General features: G+C 46.1%; 1 protein-coding gene across 1 annotated transcript in view; it reads left to right on the forward strand.

Annotated features, from left to right (window-relative positions):
* slc37a1 (solute carrier family 37 member 1) overlaps positions 1 to 19,012 on the forward strand; it is a 221,590-nt gene that overhangs the window by 181,860 nt on the left and 20,718 nt on the right. Inside the window, exons 16-17 of the mRNA XM_068041309.1 lie at positions 10,909 to 10,982; positions 12,045 to 12,123. Of these exons, the coding sequence (XP_067897410.1) occupies positions 10,909 to 10,982; positions 12,045 to 12,123 (153 nt within the window). The remainder of the gene's footprint in view (positions 1 to 10,908; positions 10,983 to 12,044; positions 12,124 to 19,012) is intronic.

The raw sequence follows: 19,012 nt of genomic DNA on the forward strand, positions 1-19,012 counted from the left end.
TCCAATCTTGGAGAGGTGCTTTAACTAACAGCCTTTTGGTTCAGGTGAGAGTGCTGCCGTTGAACTAATTTGAAATGTCATGATCACTGTTGCTTCCCCTCCATTACTTATTATAAGTTTAAATATTCACTCATAAATCAAGTCATTTTACCCCTACATGTTTTTCTTTAATTTTGTGTTTTTCTGTTGAATTTTTTTACCATGCAAATATTCTTCCTGCTCTGAAGACACTGACTCTCACTGTGGTACGGGTTCCACACACACTGACTCTCACTGCGGTACGGGTTCCACACACACTGACTCTCACTGTGGTACGGGTTCCACACACACTGACTCTCACTGCGGTACGGGTTCCACACACACTGACTCTCACTGGGGTACGGGTCCCACACACACTGACTCTCACTGGGGTACGGGTCCCACACACACTGACTCTCACTGGGGTACGGGTCCCACACACACTGACTCTCACTGGGGTACGGGTCCCACACACACTGACTCTCACTGGGGTACGGGTCCCACACACACTGACTCTCACTGGGGTACGGGTCCCACACACACTGACTCTCACTGGGGTACGGGTCCCACACACACTGACTCTCACTGGGGTACGGGTCCCACACACACTGACTCTCACTGGGGTACGGGTCCCACACACACTGACTCTCACTGGGGTACGGGTCCCACACACACTGACTCTCACTGGGGTACGGGTCCCACACACACTGACTCTCACTGGGGTACGGGTCCCACACACACTGACTCTCACTGGGGTACGGGTCCCACACACACTGACTCTCACTGGGGTACGGGTTCCACACACACTGACTCTCACTGGGGTACGGGTCCCACACACACTGACTCTCACTGGGGTACGGGTTTCACACACACTGACTCTCACTGGGGTACGGGTTCCACACACACTGACTCTCACTGGGGTACGGGTCCCACACACACTGACTCTCACTGGGGTACGGGTTTCACACACACTGACTCTCACTGGGGTACGGGTTCCACACACACTGACTCTCACTGGGGTACGGGTTCCACACACACTGACTCTCACTGGGGTACGGGTTTCACACACACTGACTCTCACTGGGGTACGGGTTTCACACACACTGACTCTCACTGGGGTACGGGTTTCACACACACTGACTCTCACTGGGGTACGGGTTCCACACACACTGACTCTCACTGGGGTACGGGTTTCACACACACTGACTCTCACTGGGGTACGGGTTTCACACACACTGACTCTCACTGGGGTACGGGTTCCACACACACTGACTCTCACTGGGGTACGGGTCCCACACACACTGACTCTCACTGGGGTACGGGTCCCACACACACTGACTCTCACTGGGGTACGGGTTTCACACACACTGACTCTCACTGGGGTACGGGTTCCACACACACTGACTCTCACTGGGGTACGGGTCCCACACACACTGACTCTCACTGGGGTACGGGTTCCACACACACTGACTCTCACTGGGATACGGGTTCCACACACACTGACTCTCACTGGGGTACGGGTCCCACACATACTGACTCTCACTGGGGTACGGGTCCCACACACACTGACTCTCACTGGGGCATAATTTTACTTCAATATATCACCGCTATCCCTCTGACTGTCAGTCCACTCTTAACTCCTCCAAGTACCCCTTTCTGTCTTGCATCTTCCTGTACTCTGACCAACCATCAGTCAAAGCCTCTGTTTTTCTGCTCCAGAACTGCCTTTGCTTCATATGGGTGTCCTTGTCCCCATGAAATCCTGAATGGCTTCACCCCACCCCCTTACAATAGAATCTTGAATGGACCTGAGTCCATAGGTTATAGAGCAGAAGTGAATGTGGCATACAACCCGCATGGTTCTCATCCCCAGATCATGCTTGTCCAGTTTGAGTAATACCACCTCTGCCTCTTAGTAACAAAACCTCCACAAGGGCAAAATAAAATCTGCTCTCCACCACCTGGCCCATTCGCCCTCAGTCTCTCTCTGATCACCTACCCTTTTGTTGCCCAACCCTGTCCACCACACAGACTGCCTCTGACGTTCCTTCATTTATCTTCCATTTTCGCTCTGGTACAGAATGTGATTAGGTCATGTTATGTTTCCAAAATTAAGGCTTTCTGCTTTGGTGCCTCAAATCTATTCTCCACCTGCCCCCCTCACTCCTCCTCCATCCAATCAATCCCCTCCCAGTACACTCCGCAGCTTCTCTCTTATCTTCTTCCCTCCCATCTCATCTTCATTACACCAATTAACTGCTTCCCCTGAGCTGCTTTCCGTCTCATCTCCGTGTGGTCCACGATCTGCTTTTAATGCTCTTCTGACCCATCGTGATGTTCCAGTTCCTCCTTTTTGACCCCATACTGACTTTATCCTTCAGCATTACCCCACTACTTTCAAAACCAATGCCACTATGCTATCTTACAATGTATTCCAAGTCCTCTTAAACTACTGTTGTATCTCCAATCTGTGCTCCCTCTTCTTGAATCATCAGACTGTTCAACCCTCTCTGAGTATGTCGAGTCTGGTTTCTGACCCACCCACGGCATTCAGGATCACCTGGTCAGTTGTTAGTTGATCATTTGTAACTGTTAACGTGGCCCTCTCTCCTGACATGCTGTCCTGAAACACTCTGCCAGTCTTGACACTGGACATAAAGCTTCAAATGAAGAAAGATCATCAGTCTATCAAGCCAATTCCATTCACAATTCATTCTTGCTCATTGTATTCCTCCCTTGTCCACATTACCACCTGTTGATCATCTACTTTAAGAGTTTTACATTTCCTTCCTTACTTCCTCTGGAAAAAAGTCAAGCAGGGCTATTAATGTCTCTATTCCTGTCAGTTCTCTTGTCCACAGATATCCAATCGATCCAGTTACTTTTTAAAGATGCAAATTGACTTGAACTATCTTTCTGCAAATTTGTTCTATATATTCACTATCCTGGCCTTGTTCTCATTGCCCACTTTATTCAAGTGATAATCCTGTCTGCCCTCGTTACCAATTTACCAATCAGTGGAAACAATTTATCAGTATTTGCCATCTGAAAGCATTTGACAATTTTGACAAGTTATTGTTTGTACACAGGCTGATAGCAGTGTGTGTTTAGCAGCTGAATCAATTTGTCTCCTCTTGCACACCACGCTCCAGTGACCACAGGAGGTTCGTTGGCTGGTGGCTAACGGCGTTAGTTAAAGCATAAATGTGTTAAGATAACAACTGAATGTCATGTCTATCTTACTACAGCTCTACGTTTTTTCTGAAATTGACTATATGGGTCTGCAAACCATCATTGGTAAGTTCAGTCTTGTTCCTATTGAGGTTGTGAGGTGCTGAAGCCTGTAGTTTACTTGATGTGATTCTCAGGTATTATGAGAATGAGCTGTTGGTGCAGCTGGTCATCTCATAGAAGCATAGAAAATAGGAGCAGGAGTAGGCCATTCGGCTCTTTGGGCCTGCTCTGCTATTCAAAAAAGATCTTGGCTGATCGTCTAATTCAGCACCGTGTTCCCGCTTTCTCCCCATATCCCTTGATCCCTTTGGCATTAAGAAATATATCTATCTCCTTCTTGAATATATTTAATGACTACAGGCAACACCTGGATAGTGAAGTCCTTGGGATAGCCAATGGCGTCTGTGCTCAAATCCCATCGAAGCAATTGAATGAGAAATCCAAAATCAACTAAGACTGATAGAAACTCCAGTATAGAAGAGGGCACTGGGCCTGCAGCAGTTCCAACTGTACATTGGAACCATCTGCTTTAAGCCCATTTTCCTCATCATTCCACATTCTCTTAGATAAATCCTTACAGGAAGAATATTAACGTTATATTAAATGGCATGTACCAATACCCCTTGAGGCAATATTTTACATATTCTAATAGCCTTTTGTGAAAATATTTCTTCTATCTCATCTTTTATGTTTCTAATACCAATCCTCAACTTATGTCTGCTTCTTACCTTTTAATTTAATGGTGAAATCAGGAAGCATTTTTCACAAAAAGGGTTGTGAAAATTTGGAACACTCTTCCCCTAAAAGCCCATGGATGTTGGATCAATTGAAATGTTTTAAACTAAAATTGCTAATTGAGATGGCGGGTAGATAAGGGTATCAAGGGATATTGATCAAAGGCACCTGTATGGAGTTGACGTTGTTACGACCAGGTGTGAAAGGGGTCTAGGGTTCCCTTTCAGCTTTCACCTGGTCTTATTGTAACAGGGTTTAAATTTTAAACACACTGTTTTTAGCTCCGCTTTGGTGAATCCTTGTTCACCACTTTCCAATTATAAGGCAAAGAAACCAGCACGAAGAGGCTTCCTTAGGTTTAAAGAAGAAAATTAGAAATTTCACCTCTAATTCGGTTAACGCCTACGGATGCACGCCGTGCCCCACACTGGCATGCATATGCGAGACACACGTGCAAATAGAGACAGAAAAGAGCAGAAGAAAAATAAAGTGGAAAAGTTTGAGGCAATATCTGAAGAGCTGTTGTTACAGTTCTTTGAGCTCACTGTAGATTGTAGGTAGATCTTGCTTTTCATTGGGGCCCAGTATTATTCTTAATCCTTGTTCGCTGTAGGAGACTTTTCTCTCTTGGCGTTCATGTGTCTTCAGTGGATTCAGAGGCTTGTGAGAAAGAGATGGGAGCAGACAGGAGAGATCTTCTCAGTCCAGGAGCAAACAGCTTTCTGCCCAAACTGTTCGTACAAACGCTAAAACTCAGGTTGCCCAGCAGGTTAGTCATGTGACTAGCTGGTTTGACCATGTCCGTTTGTGTATTTGGCCATCTTAGCAGTCAACCCGGAATGCGAGCTCCCCCACCTTCAACGTCTGGTGATCAAAAGTCCATTGTGGGTTGAATGTCAGGGAATGGCTGCTTTGTCCTTCCAAACACCGTCTGTTAATATGCAAATGCCTTTTCCAGCCGTGGCTGATCTGTTCAACAAGTCCTCCCCTCACTTCAGTATCAGTTTAAAATCAATGTTCATGACAAAATTAATGTGCCTCATTCTTGGCAGGTGGGGGGCCTAACATGACAAATTGCAGATCAGCCTTGATGGAATTGAATGGTGAGGCAGGATGTAGGGGCTGAATGGCTTCTTCTGCTCCTATGTTCCTCAAAGACATTAGACAGCCAGTTATGTATTTATGACAATCCAACCTTTTATCATTCCTCCCATCAAGGATACCAGTGTTCACCCTATTTGGTTAACTGCACCTGACATTAAGAACCAGTTCCAGTACCCTGGATGCTGCAAAGACTGACAACTTCCTGGTTTGTAGTTTTAACGACCTATGCATCAGAGTTAATCACGCCCTCTTGCCAGGCTAATCCAGTACAGCACGAGCGATGTGTGACACAACAATGTGAAAGAATTCCCTAACTCTGCAGAATCTACAAAAATATAATGTGGCCTATTTCTGCCCCCTAGCCACTTCCCAAACATCTGCAGAGTAATGACTGTGTCCAGGCATAGGCACAAGAGCTAAATGTAAGAGGAAAGTCAAGATTAACTACCTTTGACACAAAGTAGCCATAGCAAAACTTCGATCATTGGCGGTCAAGGGAAAAGCTTCCAGTATCTGGAGTTATAACTGGCACACACAAAGGTAGTTGTGGTCGTTGCATCAGTGCAGCTTGGGGCATTGCTGCAGAAGTTGCTCAAGGTAGTATCCCTGGGCCTACTATCTTCAGTTCCCTCGTTGATGGCCTATGTCATGCTGTTTTTATGTACATAAATAACTTGGACCTCTGGGTACAGGGCACAATTTTGAAATTTGCATGTGACATGGAACCTGGAACTGTAATAAACAGTGGGGAGAATAGTGATCTAGAATGTGCAGACAGGCTGGTGAAATGGACGGACACTTGGCAGGTGAAATTCAATGCAGACAAGCGGAAGGTGATGCAATTTGGTAGCAAGAACAAGCAGAGGTAATAAAAGGTCAAAGGTACAATTTCAAAAAGAGACCTGGGAGCGTTTGTGCACAAATCCTTGAAGGTGGTCGGACATGTTAACAGATAAGTGAATAAAGCATATGGGATCCTGGGCTTTATAAATCGAGTACAAAAGCCACAAAGTGATGCTAAGCTGCTATAAATCACGAGTTCAGACCCAGCTGGAATATTACATTCAATTCTCGGCACTATACTTTAGGGAAGATGTGAAGTTTTGAAGAGGGTACAGAAGAGTCACAGAGTTCTACAGCACAGAAACAGGCCCATCGTGTCTCTGCCAGCCATCAAGCATCTATCTATTCTAATCCCATTTTCCAGCACTTGGCTCGTAGCTTTGTATGCTATTGCATTTCAAGTGCTTATCTAAATACTTAAATGTTGTGAGGGTTCCTGCCTCTACCACCCCTTCAGGCAGTGTGTTCGAGATTCCAGCCACCCTCTGGGTGAAATAAACTTTCCTCAAATTCCCTCTAAGCCTCCTGCCCCTTATCTTAAATCTATGCCCCCTGGTTATTGACACTGCCACTAAGGGAAAAAGTTTCTTCCTATCTATGCCCCTCATAATTTTGTATACCTCAATCAGGTTCCCCCTCAGCCTTCTCTGCTCTAAGGAAAACAACCCTCGCCTATCCAGTCTCTCTTCATAGCTGAAATACTCCAGCCCAGGCAACATCCTGGTGAATCTCCTCTGCATCCTCTCCAGTGCAATCACATCCCTGCCCCTCTAAGTGGAGATTATTCCTGTCCCTCAGAATTTTTTCCAATAGTTTTCCTACCACTGATGTTAGACTCATCGGCCTGTAATTACCTGGTTTATCCCTGCTACCCTTCTTGAATAATGGCACCACATTCGCTGTCCTCCAGTCCTCTGGTACCTCTCCTGTGGCCAGAGAGGATTTGAAAATTTGTGTCAGAGCCCCTGCTATCTCCTCCCTTGCCTAACTTAACAGCTTGGGATACATCTCATCGAGGCATAGACTTATACAGCATAGAAACAGGCCCTTCGGCCCAATGTGTCTGCGCCGATCTCATCTGGGCCTGGAGATTTATCCACTTTTAAGCCCACTAAAACCGCTAATACCTCCTCCCTTTCAATGCTAATTTGTTTGAGTATACCACAATCCCCCTCCCTGATCTCTACACCTACTTCATCCAGAGATTAGTGAAAATGGTTCCAAGGATGAGGGATTACAACTACATGGTTAGACAGGAGAAACTCGGGTTGCTCTCCTTAGAGCAGGGAAGTCGGAGTAGATTGATAGAGATATTTTAAATAATAGAAATGACTTCTGAAGAAGGGTCACTGACCTGAAACGTTAACTCTGCTTCTCCCTCCACAGAGGGAGCTGCCAGATCTGCTGTGTATTTCCAGCATTTCTTGTTTTTATTTCGAATTTCCAGCATCCGCAATATTTTACTTTTATTTTAAATAGCCTTCAAAAGGGTATTGGATAAATAATTGTAAGAGAAAAAATTGCAGGGATATGAGGGAAGAGCGGGGGAGTGGAACCAACTGGATTGCTCTTCAAAAGAGCTGGTGCTGACTCAATGGAACGAATATCCGCCTCCTTTGCTGTACTGTTCTTTGATTCTGTCCCTGGCCCTGGCCCTACTGTCATCATCTTCATCAATGATGTATGTCATTAAGTCAACAATTGGGCTGTATGATACTGACTCCACGGTGCACCTCCATTCCCACGTCCCAGTAATTAAGCAGTCCATGCTGGCCTGCAGTAGGACCTGGACTACATTCAGGCTTGGGCTGTCATGTGTCAGGTAGCATTCATGCCATATGAGTGCCGAGTAACGATCACCTCCATTAAGAAAATATCATCTCCTCCAACCCTCAACAGTACCAAAATTGCCCATTCCCTACCATCAATTTTTGGAGGGAGAGGGGTCACCACCGACTAGGAGCTCATCGAGCAATTTCCGCACCATGGGTACAAGAACAGGACAGAGGCTTGTATCAGGAGTGGCTCACCGCCTGACCAATATGAGGGCTTAAAGGAGAGGATAAAGAACAGAAGCTTCTGACAGGTACTGAGGGCTCAAGACGGCAGAAAACCTAGAGGATAAAAAGTGCAGGGTGTGAAATTAACAAGAAAATTATGAAAGCAAAGAATGAAAAAATATTGGCAAGTAAAATTAAAGAAGACCCAAAGATTTTTTTATAAATACATAAAGAGCAAGAAGACAACTATAGAAAGAGTAGGGTCTATTAGGGGCCATAAAGATAACCTGTGTGTGGAGGCTATGAACGTTGGTATGGTTCTTAATGAATACTTTCCATCTGTTTTCACAAAAGAGATGGATGATACAGACATTGCAATCAGGGAATTGGAGTGTGAAATATGAGGTGAATTTAACATAGTGCGGAAGGAATTATTAAGGAGTTTAACATTTTTAAATGTGGATAAACCACCTGGTCCAGCTAAAATGTATTCGAGGCTGTTTAAGGGAAGCAAGAGAAGAAATAGCGGAGGCTCTGACCATCATTTTCCAATTCTCTCTGGCTACAGGTGTGGTGCCAGAGGACTGGAGGAGAGCTAACGTTGTCCCATTGTTTAAAAAGCACAAAAAGCAGGACAAATCCAACCCGGCCAATTACTTTCCTAACCGTCTATTCCTGATCAGCAAAGTGATGGAAGGTGTTGTCGATAGTGCTATCAAGCGGCACTTGTTTAGCAATAACCTGCTCACTGACGGTCAATTTGGGTTCTGCCAGGGCCACTCAGCTCCTGACGTTATTACAGCCTTGGTCCAAACATGGACAAAAGAGCTGAACTCCAGAGGTAAGGTGAGAGTGACTGCCCTTGACATCAAGGCAGCATTTGACCGAGTGTGGCATCAAGGAGCCCGAGCAAAACTGGAGTAAATGGGAATTGGGGAAAAAACTCTCTGCTGGTTGGAGTCATACCTAGCACAAAGGAAGATGGTTGTGGTTGTTGGAGATCATTCATGTCAGTCCTAGGATATCACTGCAGGAGTGCCTCAGGGTAGTGTCCTAGGCCCAACCATCTTCAGCTGCTTCATCAATGACCTTCCCTGCATCATAAGGTCAGAAGTGGGGATGTTCACTGATGATTGCACAATGTTCAGCACCATTCGTGACTCCTCAGAAACTGAACCAGTCTGTGTCCAGATGCAGCAAGACCTGGACAATATCCAGGCTTGGGCTGTTAAGTGGCAAGTAAGTGCCACACAAGTGCCAGGCAATGACCATCTCAAACAAGAGAGAATCTAACCATCTCCCCTTGATGTTCAATGGCATCACCATCACTGAATCTCCCACAATCAACATTCTGGGCATTGCCATTAACCAGAAACTGAACTGGACCAGCCACATAAATGTTGTGGTTACAAGAGCAGGTCAGAGGCTGGGAATTCTGCAGAGAGTAACTCACCTTCTGTTTCCCCAAAGCCTCTCTGCCATCGACAAGATACAAGTCAGGAGTGTGATGGAATACTTTCCACTTGTCCGGATGGGTGCAGCTCCATCAACACTCAAGAAGCTCGACACCATCCAGGACAAAGCAGTCTGCTTGATTGGCATCACATCCACCACCTTAAACATTCACTCCTTCGACCACCGACGTGCAGTGGCAGCAGTGTGTACCATCTACATGATGCACTGCATCAATTCACCAAGGCTCCTTCGACAGCACCTTCCGAACCCACGACCTCTACCACCTAGAAGGACAAGGGGAGCAGACACATGGGAACACCACCACCTACGAGATCCCCTCCAAGTTGCACACATTCCTGACTTGGAACTATATTGCCGTTCCTTCACTGATGCTAGGTCAAAATCCTGGAACTCCCCAACAGCGCAGTGGGTGTACCTACACCACATGGACTGCAGCGGTTCAAGTTGGCAGCCACATCCTCAAGGGCAATTAGGGTAATAAGTTCTCGGCTTGCCAACAATACATCCCATGAACGAATAAAAAAGAATATCTTGTTTCATGATGGAGTCTTTAACCAACTTGTCTTAAATATGCTTCCTTTTTTATTGAATGCATAGCATCATTGTGAAACTTTTTTCAACTAAAAGTGGGGGGAAAACCCTCGGCACAATATTGCATGTTTGTCATGCTCCCATAGTGCCACCTTTCCATCCAGCTGTCTGATTCCACTCCTTCATGGGCAAGAGCATTCTTACTGCAACCTCCACAGTACTTCGCTTCCATTTGGGTTTCACATCTTGCAATGAAGCTGGCAGGACAGGTTGAGAGAGCGGTTAATAAAGCATACAGTATCCTGGGCTTTATTAATAGGGGCACAGAGTACAAGAGCAAGAAGATTATATTGAACTTGTATAAGACACTAGTTCGGCCTCAGCTGGAATATTGCGCCCAATTCTGGGCGCTGCACTTTAGGAAAGACGTGAGGGCATTGGAGGGAGTGCAGAAAAGATTCACGAGAATGGTTCCAGGGATGAGGAACTTCAGTTATGAAGATTGATTAGAGAGGTTAGGACTGTTTCCTTGGAGAAAGGAAGGCTGAGAGGTGATTTGACAGAGGTATTCAAAATTATGAGGGGTCTGGACAGAGTAGATAGAGAGAAACTGTTCCCACTCGTGAAAGGATCGAGAACGAGAGGGCACAGATTTAAAATATTTGTTAAGAGAAGCAAAAGTGACATGAGGAAAAACCTTTCCACACAGCGAGTGGTTAAGGTCTGGAATGCGCTGTCTGAGAACATGATGGAGGCAGGTTCAATTGAAGCATTCAAAAGGGAATTGGACAGTTATATGAAAAGGAGGAATGTGCAGGGTTATGGGGAGAAGGCAGAGGAATGGGACTGAGGGAATTGCTCTTTCAGAGAGCCAATGCAGACACGATGGGCCGAATGGCCTCCTTCTGCACTGTAACGATTCTGTGAATTACACTGATTAACATTTCCTGCCTCAATTTTGTTCCAGTTATGCTGATTGGCTGTGGGGCATTAGTGAATGGACCATATGCTCTAATCACAACTGCTGTGTCTGCTGATTTGGTGAGTACTGTCTTTTTTTTACTGTTAACAACGTTAATGTCTAAAGCCACTTCAGAGGACTGTAATCATACAAAAATTGACACTCGCCTAAATAGGAAAGGACAGGTGGTATGTTTAAAGGAACATCATAAAGGAAGAGAGAGTGGTGAAGAGGTTTAGGGAGGGAATTCCTGAGCTTAGGGTTGGGGTCTAGAGAGGGAAAGGAAAGGCTGCCACTGGTGGGGTGTAGGAAGTTGGAGGAAGAGAGTTCTCTGAGGATTCTAGGACTGGAGATATTCCTCTGACTCTGGTCTCGTGTTAAACAGGCAGATTTCCATTCATTAAAATGAGGAAGCCGAATGACGGTCTCTGATCCATAGCTGTTTTATTGTCAATTCATATTCCAGCCCAAATATCAGTTCCCACTCTTCCTTTCTGGACTAACTCTCTGTCCAGAGGCAACTCCCCCACTGGGCAAAAACCCACCCCTGAACTACAAAACTATAATGAGCTTCACCTGCTCTCTATTAACACTGAAATGAGCCCTGTTTAATTAAAGGGACAAGCATTTTCAATATTGTCATCATGTACATTCACCCACTCCCTTCAATCCAATATGACAGCCATGCCTTCAGCCGTCTAGACCCTATTCTGTGGAATTCTCTCCCTGTCTGCCCCTCCACTTGAATCTCCTCCTTTAAGACCAAGCTTTAGGTTACCTCCCTTAATACCTCCTTCTTTGGCTCTTCATCCATTTTTGTCAGATGCTTCAGTGAAGCACCTTGGCATATTTTTTGATGTTAATTGCACTTTATAAACACAAATTGTATAATCCACCTGAATCGTTTGATTAAATTCCAGACTGTAACTCACTCCGGGTGCCACTTATTTTGCGTGAAATATATGATTGGTGACTGGTTTATGTAAAAGGAAATTTTTTGGGTATTTCCTATTTGCCTGAATTTAAATGGGCTGTGGGATTGTGTTGGACCTGCTGACTGCTTGTATTGGAGAAGAGAGATAACCCTGAAGGTTGGCAGTGGTGATGCTGTTCTTTAATTCCTGAATGACTTCTGATTTCAGGGCACACACAAGAGCTTGATGGGAAATTCCAAAGCCCTGTCCACTGTGACCGCAATCATTGATGGGACTGGCTCCATAGGTAGGTGTTTGAAAAACTGCACTACATATTACACACATCACTACTCCTGGCCTGACCAGCAATATTCCGGCCAGTTAACTCAAATAATCCACCAATTTTTTTCATGGACAAGTTTTGATGGGAATAGGCATGACTTGAAATATATTAATTAATCCTAGAATGTCACCTAAATCCAGACTAAGGCTAATCACAGCCACATATTAGATGGCTGTTTCACACTTGACCCCTAAGATATCATGACATTGCTAGACGATTTCATGGGCAACCAGTCTTTTTTTGTTCTTTCATGGGATGTGGACGTCACTGGCAAGGCCAGCGTTTGTTGCCCCTCCCTAATTGCCCTTGATAAGGGAGTGGCTTGCTAGGCCATTTCAGAGGGCATTTAAGAGTCAGTCACGTTGCTGTGAGTCGAGTTAAATGTAGGCCAGACCAGGTAAAGACAGCCATTATTGAACCAGATGGGTTTTTACAACAATCAAAGAAAGTTTCATGGCACTTCCAAATTTTTATTAATTGGGAGAAGTGTGAACTAATGCATTTGAGGAGGTCAACCAAGGCAAAGGAATACACAAATAATGAGAGAATACTGAGAGGTGCAGAGGAAGTGAGGGACCTTGGAGTGAATGTCCACCGATCCCTGAAGGTAGCAGGACAGGTCAATAAGGTGGTTAAGAAGGCATATGGAACTATATCGTTGTTCCTTCACTGCCGCTGGGCTAAAATCCTGGAACTCCCTTCCCAATAGCACTGTAGATGTACCTACCCCAAAATGGACTGCAGCGGTTCAAGAAGGCAGCTCACCACCACCTTCTCAAGGGCAATAAATTCTTGGCTTACCAACGATGCTCACGTCCCATGAACAAATAAAAAAGTATGTCTTGTTTCATGATGGAGTCTGTAACCAACTTGTCTTAAATATGCTTCCTTTTTTATTGAATGCACAGTATCATTGTGAAACTTTTCTTTAACTAAAAGTGGGCAAAAAAAGGCACGATACAATATTAGCCGAGGTATAGAATATAAGAGCTGAAACTGTATAAATCATTGGTTAGGCCGCAGCTTGAGTACTGTGTGTAGTTCTGGTCACCTCATTACAGAAAGGATGTAATTGCATTGGAGAGGGTACAGAAGAGATTTACGAGGGTAAAAGCAAAATACTGCGGATGCTGGAAATCTGAAATAAAAACAAGAAATGCTGGAATCACTCAGCAGGTCTGGCAGCATCTGTGGAAAGAGAAGCAGAGTTAATGTTTCGGGTCAGTGACCCTTCTTCGGAACTGACAAATGTTAGAAAAGTCACAGATTATAAGCAAGTGAGGTGGGGGTGGGGCAAGAGATAACAAAGGAGAAGGTGCAGATTGGACCAGGCCACATAGCTGACCAAAAGGTCACGGAGCAAAGGCAAACAATATGTTAATGGTGTGTTGAAAGACAAAGCATTAGTACAGATAAGGTGTTAATGGACTGAATATTGAACAGCAGCAAGTGCAAACATGAAAAAAAACAGTGGGTAAGCAAACTGAACAAACTAAGATGAAAAGAAATAAATGCAAAAAAAAAGATTGTAAAAAAATGTAAAAGAAAAAGAAAATAACTAAAAATGAAAGTAAAATGGGGGGCTGTCATGCTGTGAAATGATTGAACTCAATGTTCAGTCCGGCAGGCTGTAGTGTGCCTAATCGGTAGATGAGATGCTGTTCCTCGAGCTTGCGTTGATGTTCACTGGAACACTGCAGCAATCCCAGGACAGAGATGTGAGCATGAGAGCAGGGGGGAGTGTTGAAATGGCAAGCAACCGGAAGCTCAGGGTCCTGCTTGCGGACTGAGCGGAGGTGTTCCGCAAAGCAGTCACCCAGTCTGCGCTTGGTCTCCCCAATGTAGAGGAGACCACACTGTGAGCAGCGAATACAGTATACTACATTGAAAGTACAAGTAAATCGCTGCTTCACCTGAAAGGAGTGTTTGGGGCCTGGGATAGTGAGGAGAGAGGAGGTAAATGGGCAGGTATTACACCTCCTGCGATTGCAGGGGAAGATGCCATGGGACGGGGACGAGGTGGTGGGGGTAATGGAGGAGTGGACCAGGGTGTCGCGGAGGGAACGATCCCTTCGGAATGCTGACAGGGGAAGGGAGGGGAAGATGCGACTGGTAGTGGCATCACGCTGGAGGTGGCGAAAATGGCGGAGGATGATCCTTTGGATATGGAGGCTGGTGGGATGAAAAGTGAGGACAAGGGGAACCCTGTCACGATTCTGGGAAAGGGTGAGGGTAGAGGTGCGGGGAATGGGTCGGACACGGTTGAGGGCCCTGTCAACCACAGTGGGGGGAAAATCCTCGGTTGAGGAAAAAGGAGGTCATATCAGAAGCACCGTCATGGAAGGTAGCATCATCAGAGCAGATGCGTCGGAGACGGAGAAACTGGGAGAATGGAATGGAGTCCTTACAGGAGGTAGGGTGTGAAGAAGTGTAGTCGAGGTAGCTGTGGGAGTCGGTGGGCTTATAATGGATATTGGGAGACAACCTATCCCCAGAGATGGAGACAGAGAAGTCGAGGAAGGGAAGGGAAGTGTCAGAGATGGACCATGTAAAGGTGAGAGAAGGGTGGAAATTGGAAGCAAAGTTGATAGTTTTCTAGTTCGGGGTGGGAGCAGGAAACGGCACCGATACAGTCATCAATGTACCGGAAAAAGAGTTGGGGGAGGGGGCCTGAGTAGGACTGGAACAAAGAATGCTTGACATATCCCACAAAAAGACGGGCGTAACTAGGACCCATGCGGGTACCCATAGCGACACCTTTTACTTGAAGGAAGTGCGTGGAGTTGAAGGAGAAGTTGTTCAATGTGAGAACAAGTTCAGCCAGGCGGAGGAGGGTGGTGGTGGATGGGGACTGGTTGGGCCTCTGTTCCAGGAAGAAGCAGAGAGCCCTCAAACCATCCTGGTGGGGGATGGAGGTGTAGAGCGATTGGACGTCCATAGTGAAGAGGAGGCGGTTGGGACCAGGAAACTGGAAATTGTCAAAATGACGTAGGGCGTCAGAAGAGTCACAGATGTAGGTGGGAAGAGACTGGACCAGCGGAGAAAAGATAGAGTCTAGATAGGAAGAAATGAGTTCAGTGGGGCAGGAGCAGGCTGACACAATGGGTCTGCCGGGACAGTCCCGTTTGTGGATTTTGGGAAGGAGGTAGAAGCGGGCTGTCCGGGGTTGTGGGACTATGAGGTTGGAAGCTGTAGAGGGAAGATCTCCAGAGGAGATGAGGTCAGTGACAGTCCTTTGGACGGTGGCTTGATGTTCGGTGGTGGGGTCATGGTCCAGAGGGAGGTAGGAAGAGGTGAGTTGGCGTTGAGCTTCTGCAAGGTAGAGGTCGGTACGCCATACAACAACAGCACCACCCTTGTCTGCAGGTTTGATGACCATGTCGGGGTTAGACCTGAGAGAACAGAGTGCCTCAAGTTCAGAGGGGGACAGGTTAGAGTGAGTGAGGGGGGCAGAGAAATTGAGACGACCAATGTCTCGCCGACAGTTTTCAATGAAGAGATCAAGAGCGGGTAAGAGGCCAGGGGGAGGGGTCCAGGTAGAGGGAGAATGCTGGAGGCGGGTGAATGGGTCTGCTGGTCGGGGGGAGGATTCCTGGTCGAAGAAGTGAGCCCGGAGGCGGAGGCGACGGAAGAAGAGCTCAACGTCATGCCGAGCGCGAAATTCATTGAGGTGGGGGCATAAGGGGATAAAACTGAGACCTTTGCTGAGTACAGAACGCTCAGCATCAGAGAGGGGGAGGTCAGAGGGTATAGTGAATTGGTTGTCTACTAATATCCATTATAAGCCCACCGACTCCCACAGCTACCTCGACTACACTTCTTCACACCCTACCTCCTGTAAGGACTCCATTCCATTCTCCCAGTTTCTCCGTCTCCGACGCATCTGCTCTGATGATGCTATCTTCCATGACGGTGCTTCTGACATGACCTTTATCCTCAACCGAGGATTTCCCCCCACTGTGGTTGACAGGGCCCTCAACCGTGTCCGACCCATTCCCCGCACCTCTACCCTCACCCCTTCCCCTCCCTCCCAGAAACGTGACCGGGTTCCCCTTGTCCTCACTTTTCATCCCACCAGCCTCCATATCCAAAGGATCATCCTCCGCCATTTTCGCCACCTCCAGCGTGATGCCACTACCAGTCGCATCTTCCCCTCCCTTCCCCTGTCAGCATTCCGAAGGGATCGTTCCCTCCGCGACACCCTGGTCCACTCCTCCATTACCCCCACCACCTTGTCCCCGTCCCAGGGCACCTTCCCCTGCAATCGCAGGAGGTGTAATACCTGCCCATTTACCTCCTCTCTCCTCACTATCCCAGGCCCCAAACACTCTTTTCAGGTGAAGCAGCGATTTACTTGTACTTCTTTCAATGTAGTATACTGTATTCGCTGCTCACAGTGTGGTCTCCTCTACATTGGGGAGACCAAGCGCAGACTGGGTGACCGCTTTGCGGAACACCTCCGCTCAGTCCGCAAGCAGGACCCTAAGCTTCCGGTTGCTTGCCATTTCAACACTCCCCCCTGCTCTCATGCTCACATCTCTGTCCTGGGATTGCTGCAGTGTTCCAGTGAACATCAACGCAAGCTCGAGGAACAGCATCTCATCTACCGATTAGGCACACTACAGCCTGCCGGACTGAACATTGAGTTCAATAATTTCACAGCATGACAGCCCCCCATTTTACTTTCATTTTTAGTTATTTTTTCTTCCTTTTTTTTGCATTCTATTTTACATTTTTTACAATCTTTTTTTTGCATTTATTTCATTTCATCCCAGTTTGTTCAGTTTGCTTACCCACTGTTTTTTTTCAGGTTTGCACTTGCTGCTGTTCAATATTCAGTGTATTTACACCTAATCTGTACTAATGCTTTGTCTTTCAACACACCATTAACATATTGTTTGCCTTTGCTCCGTGACCTTTTGGTCAGCTATGTGGCCTGGTCCAATCTGCACCTTCTCCTTTGTTATCTCTTGCCCCACCCCCACCTCACTTGCTTATAATCTGTGACTTTTCTAATATTTGTCAGTTCCGAAGAAGGGTCACTGACCCGAAACGTTAACTCTGCTTCTCTTTCCACAGATGCTGCCAGACCTGCTGAGTGATTCCAGCATTTCTTGTTTTTATAACTAATTGTATTACTTGTCTGGCAATTGATCAGTCATGAGGGAACAAATGCAAGGGAATAACCTCCTTGACCTCGTCCTCACCAAATGTACCTGTCGTAAATACATCTGTCTGGACAGTATTGGTAGGAGTGACCCTGCACAGTGCTTGTGGAGACCTAAGCCTCATCTTCACACTGAGTGCACCCTCCATTGTGTCTTATGGGATTACCACCATAGGAACATAGGAGCAGGAATAGCCATTCAGCCCTTCAAACCTGCTCTGCCGTTCTAGATCTTGGCTGATCATCTACCTCCATACCAGCTTCCCACATTATCCCCATATCCTTTGATGTCATTAGCAACTAGAAATCTGTCTTGAACTTACACAGTGACTGAGCTCCAACCACCCTCTGGGGCAGAGAATACTAAATATTCACCACCCTCTGAGTGAAGAAGTTCCTCCTCATCTTAGTCCTGAATGGCTTGTCCTTTTATTCTGAGATTGTGTCTCCTGGTTCTAGACCCCACAACCAAGGGAAACATCCTTTCTGCACCTACCCAGTCTATTCCTTCAAAGATTTTGTCAGTTTCTATGAGATCACCTCTCATTCTTCTTAATTCCAGTGAATACAGGTCCAGTCTCCTCAATCTGACCTCACAGGACAATCCCACCATCTCAGGAATCAGTCTGGTGAGTCTCCACTGCACTCCCTCTGTGGCAAGTATATCCTTCCTCAGGCAAGGGGACCAGAACTGCACACAATATTCCACCTGCGGCCTCACCAATGCTCTATACAATTGAAGCAAGACTTCTTTGCTCCTGTACTCAAATCCTCTTGCGATAAAGGCTAACATACTGTTACCTTCCTAATTGCTTGCTGCACCTGCATGCTAGCTTGCAGTGACTTATGAACAGGAAACCTAGGTCCCTTTAGACATCAACACTTTCTAATCTTTCACCATTTAAGAAGTACTCTGCACCTCCATTCCTCCTACCAAAGTGGATAACCTCGCACGAAAACACATTATATTCCATCTTGCCCAATTACTCAGCCTGTCCAAATCTCCTTGAAGCCTGTTTGCATCCTCCTCACAACTCACGTTCCCACCAATTTTTGTGTCATCCGCAAACTTGGAAATATTACAAATCATTGATATAGATTGTGGACAGCAGAGGCCCAAGCACTGATTCTTGTGGTACCCCACTGGTCACAGCCTGACAACCTGAGAATGACCCATTTATTCCTACACTCTGTTTTCTACCAGTTACCCAATCCTAAATCCATGCTAGTATATTACCTCCAATCTCATGTGCTTTAATTTTGCTTAGTAACCTCCTATGTGGGACTTTATCAAAAGACTTCTGAAAGTCCAAGAATACTACATCCACTGCTTCTCCCTTATCCACTCTGCCAGTAACATCCTCAAAAAACTCTCCTGTCAAACATGATTTCCCAGTCATAAATCCCGGTTGACTGCCCAATCAGACCATTATTTTCGAAGTGTCCAGTTATCACATCCTTTATAATAGATTCCACTATTTTCCCTGCTACCGACATCAGGCTAACAGGTCTGTAGTTCCCCGTTTTCTCTCTCCCTCCTTTCTTAAACAGTGGGGTTACATTTACAACCTTTCAATCCTCAGGCACCAATGCAGGATTTCTAGGATTTTGAAAGATCACCAATGCATCCACTATCTCTGTCGCCATCTTTTTCAACACTCCAGGGTGAAGATCATCGGGTCCCGG

The sequence above is a fragment of the Heterodontus francisci genome, chromosome 10, assembly GCF_036365525.1.
Source record: "Heterodontus francisci isolate sHetFra1 chromosome 10, sHetFra1.hap1, whole genome shotgun sequence".
Taxonomy (NCBI): domain Eukaryota; kingdom Metazoa; phylum Chordata; class Chondrichthyes; order Heterodontiformes; family Heterodontidae; genus Heterodontus; species Heterodontus francisci.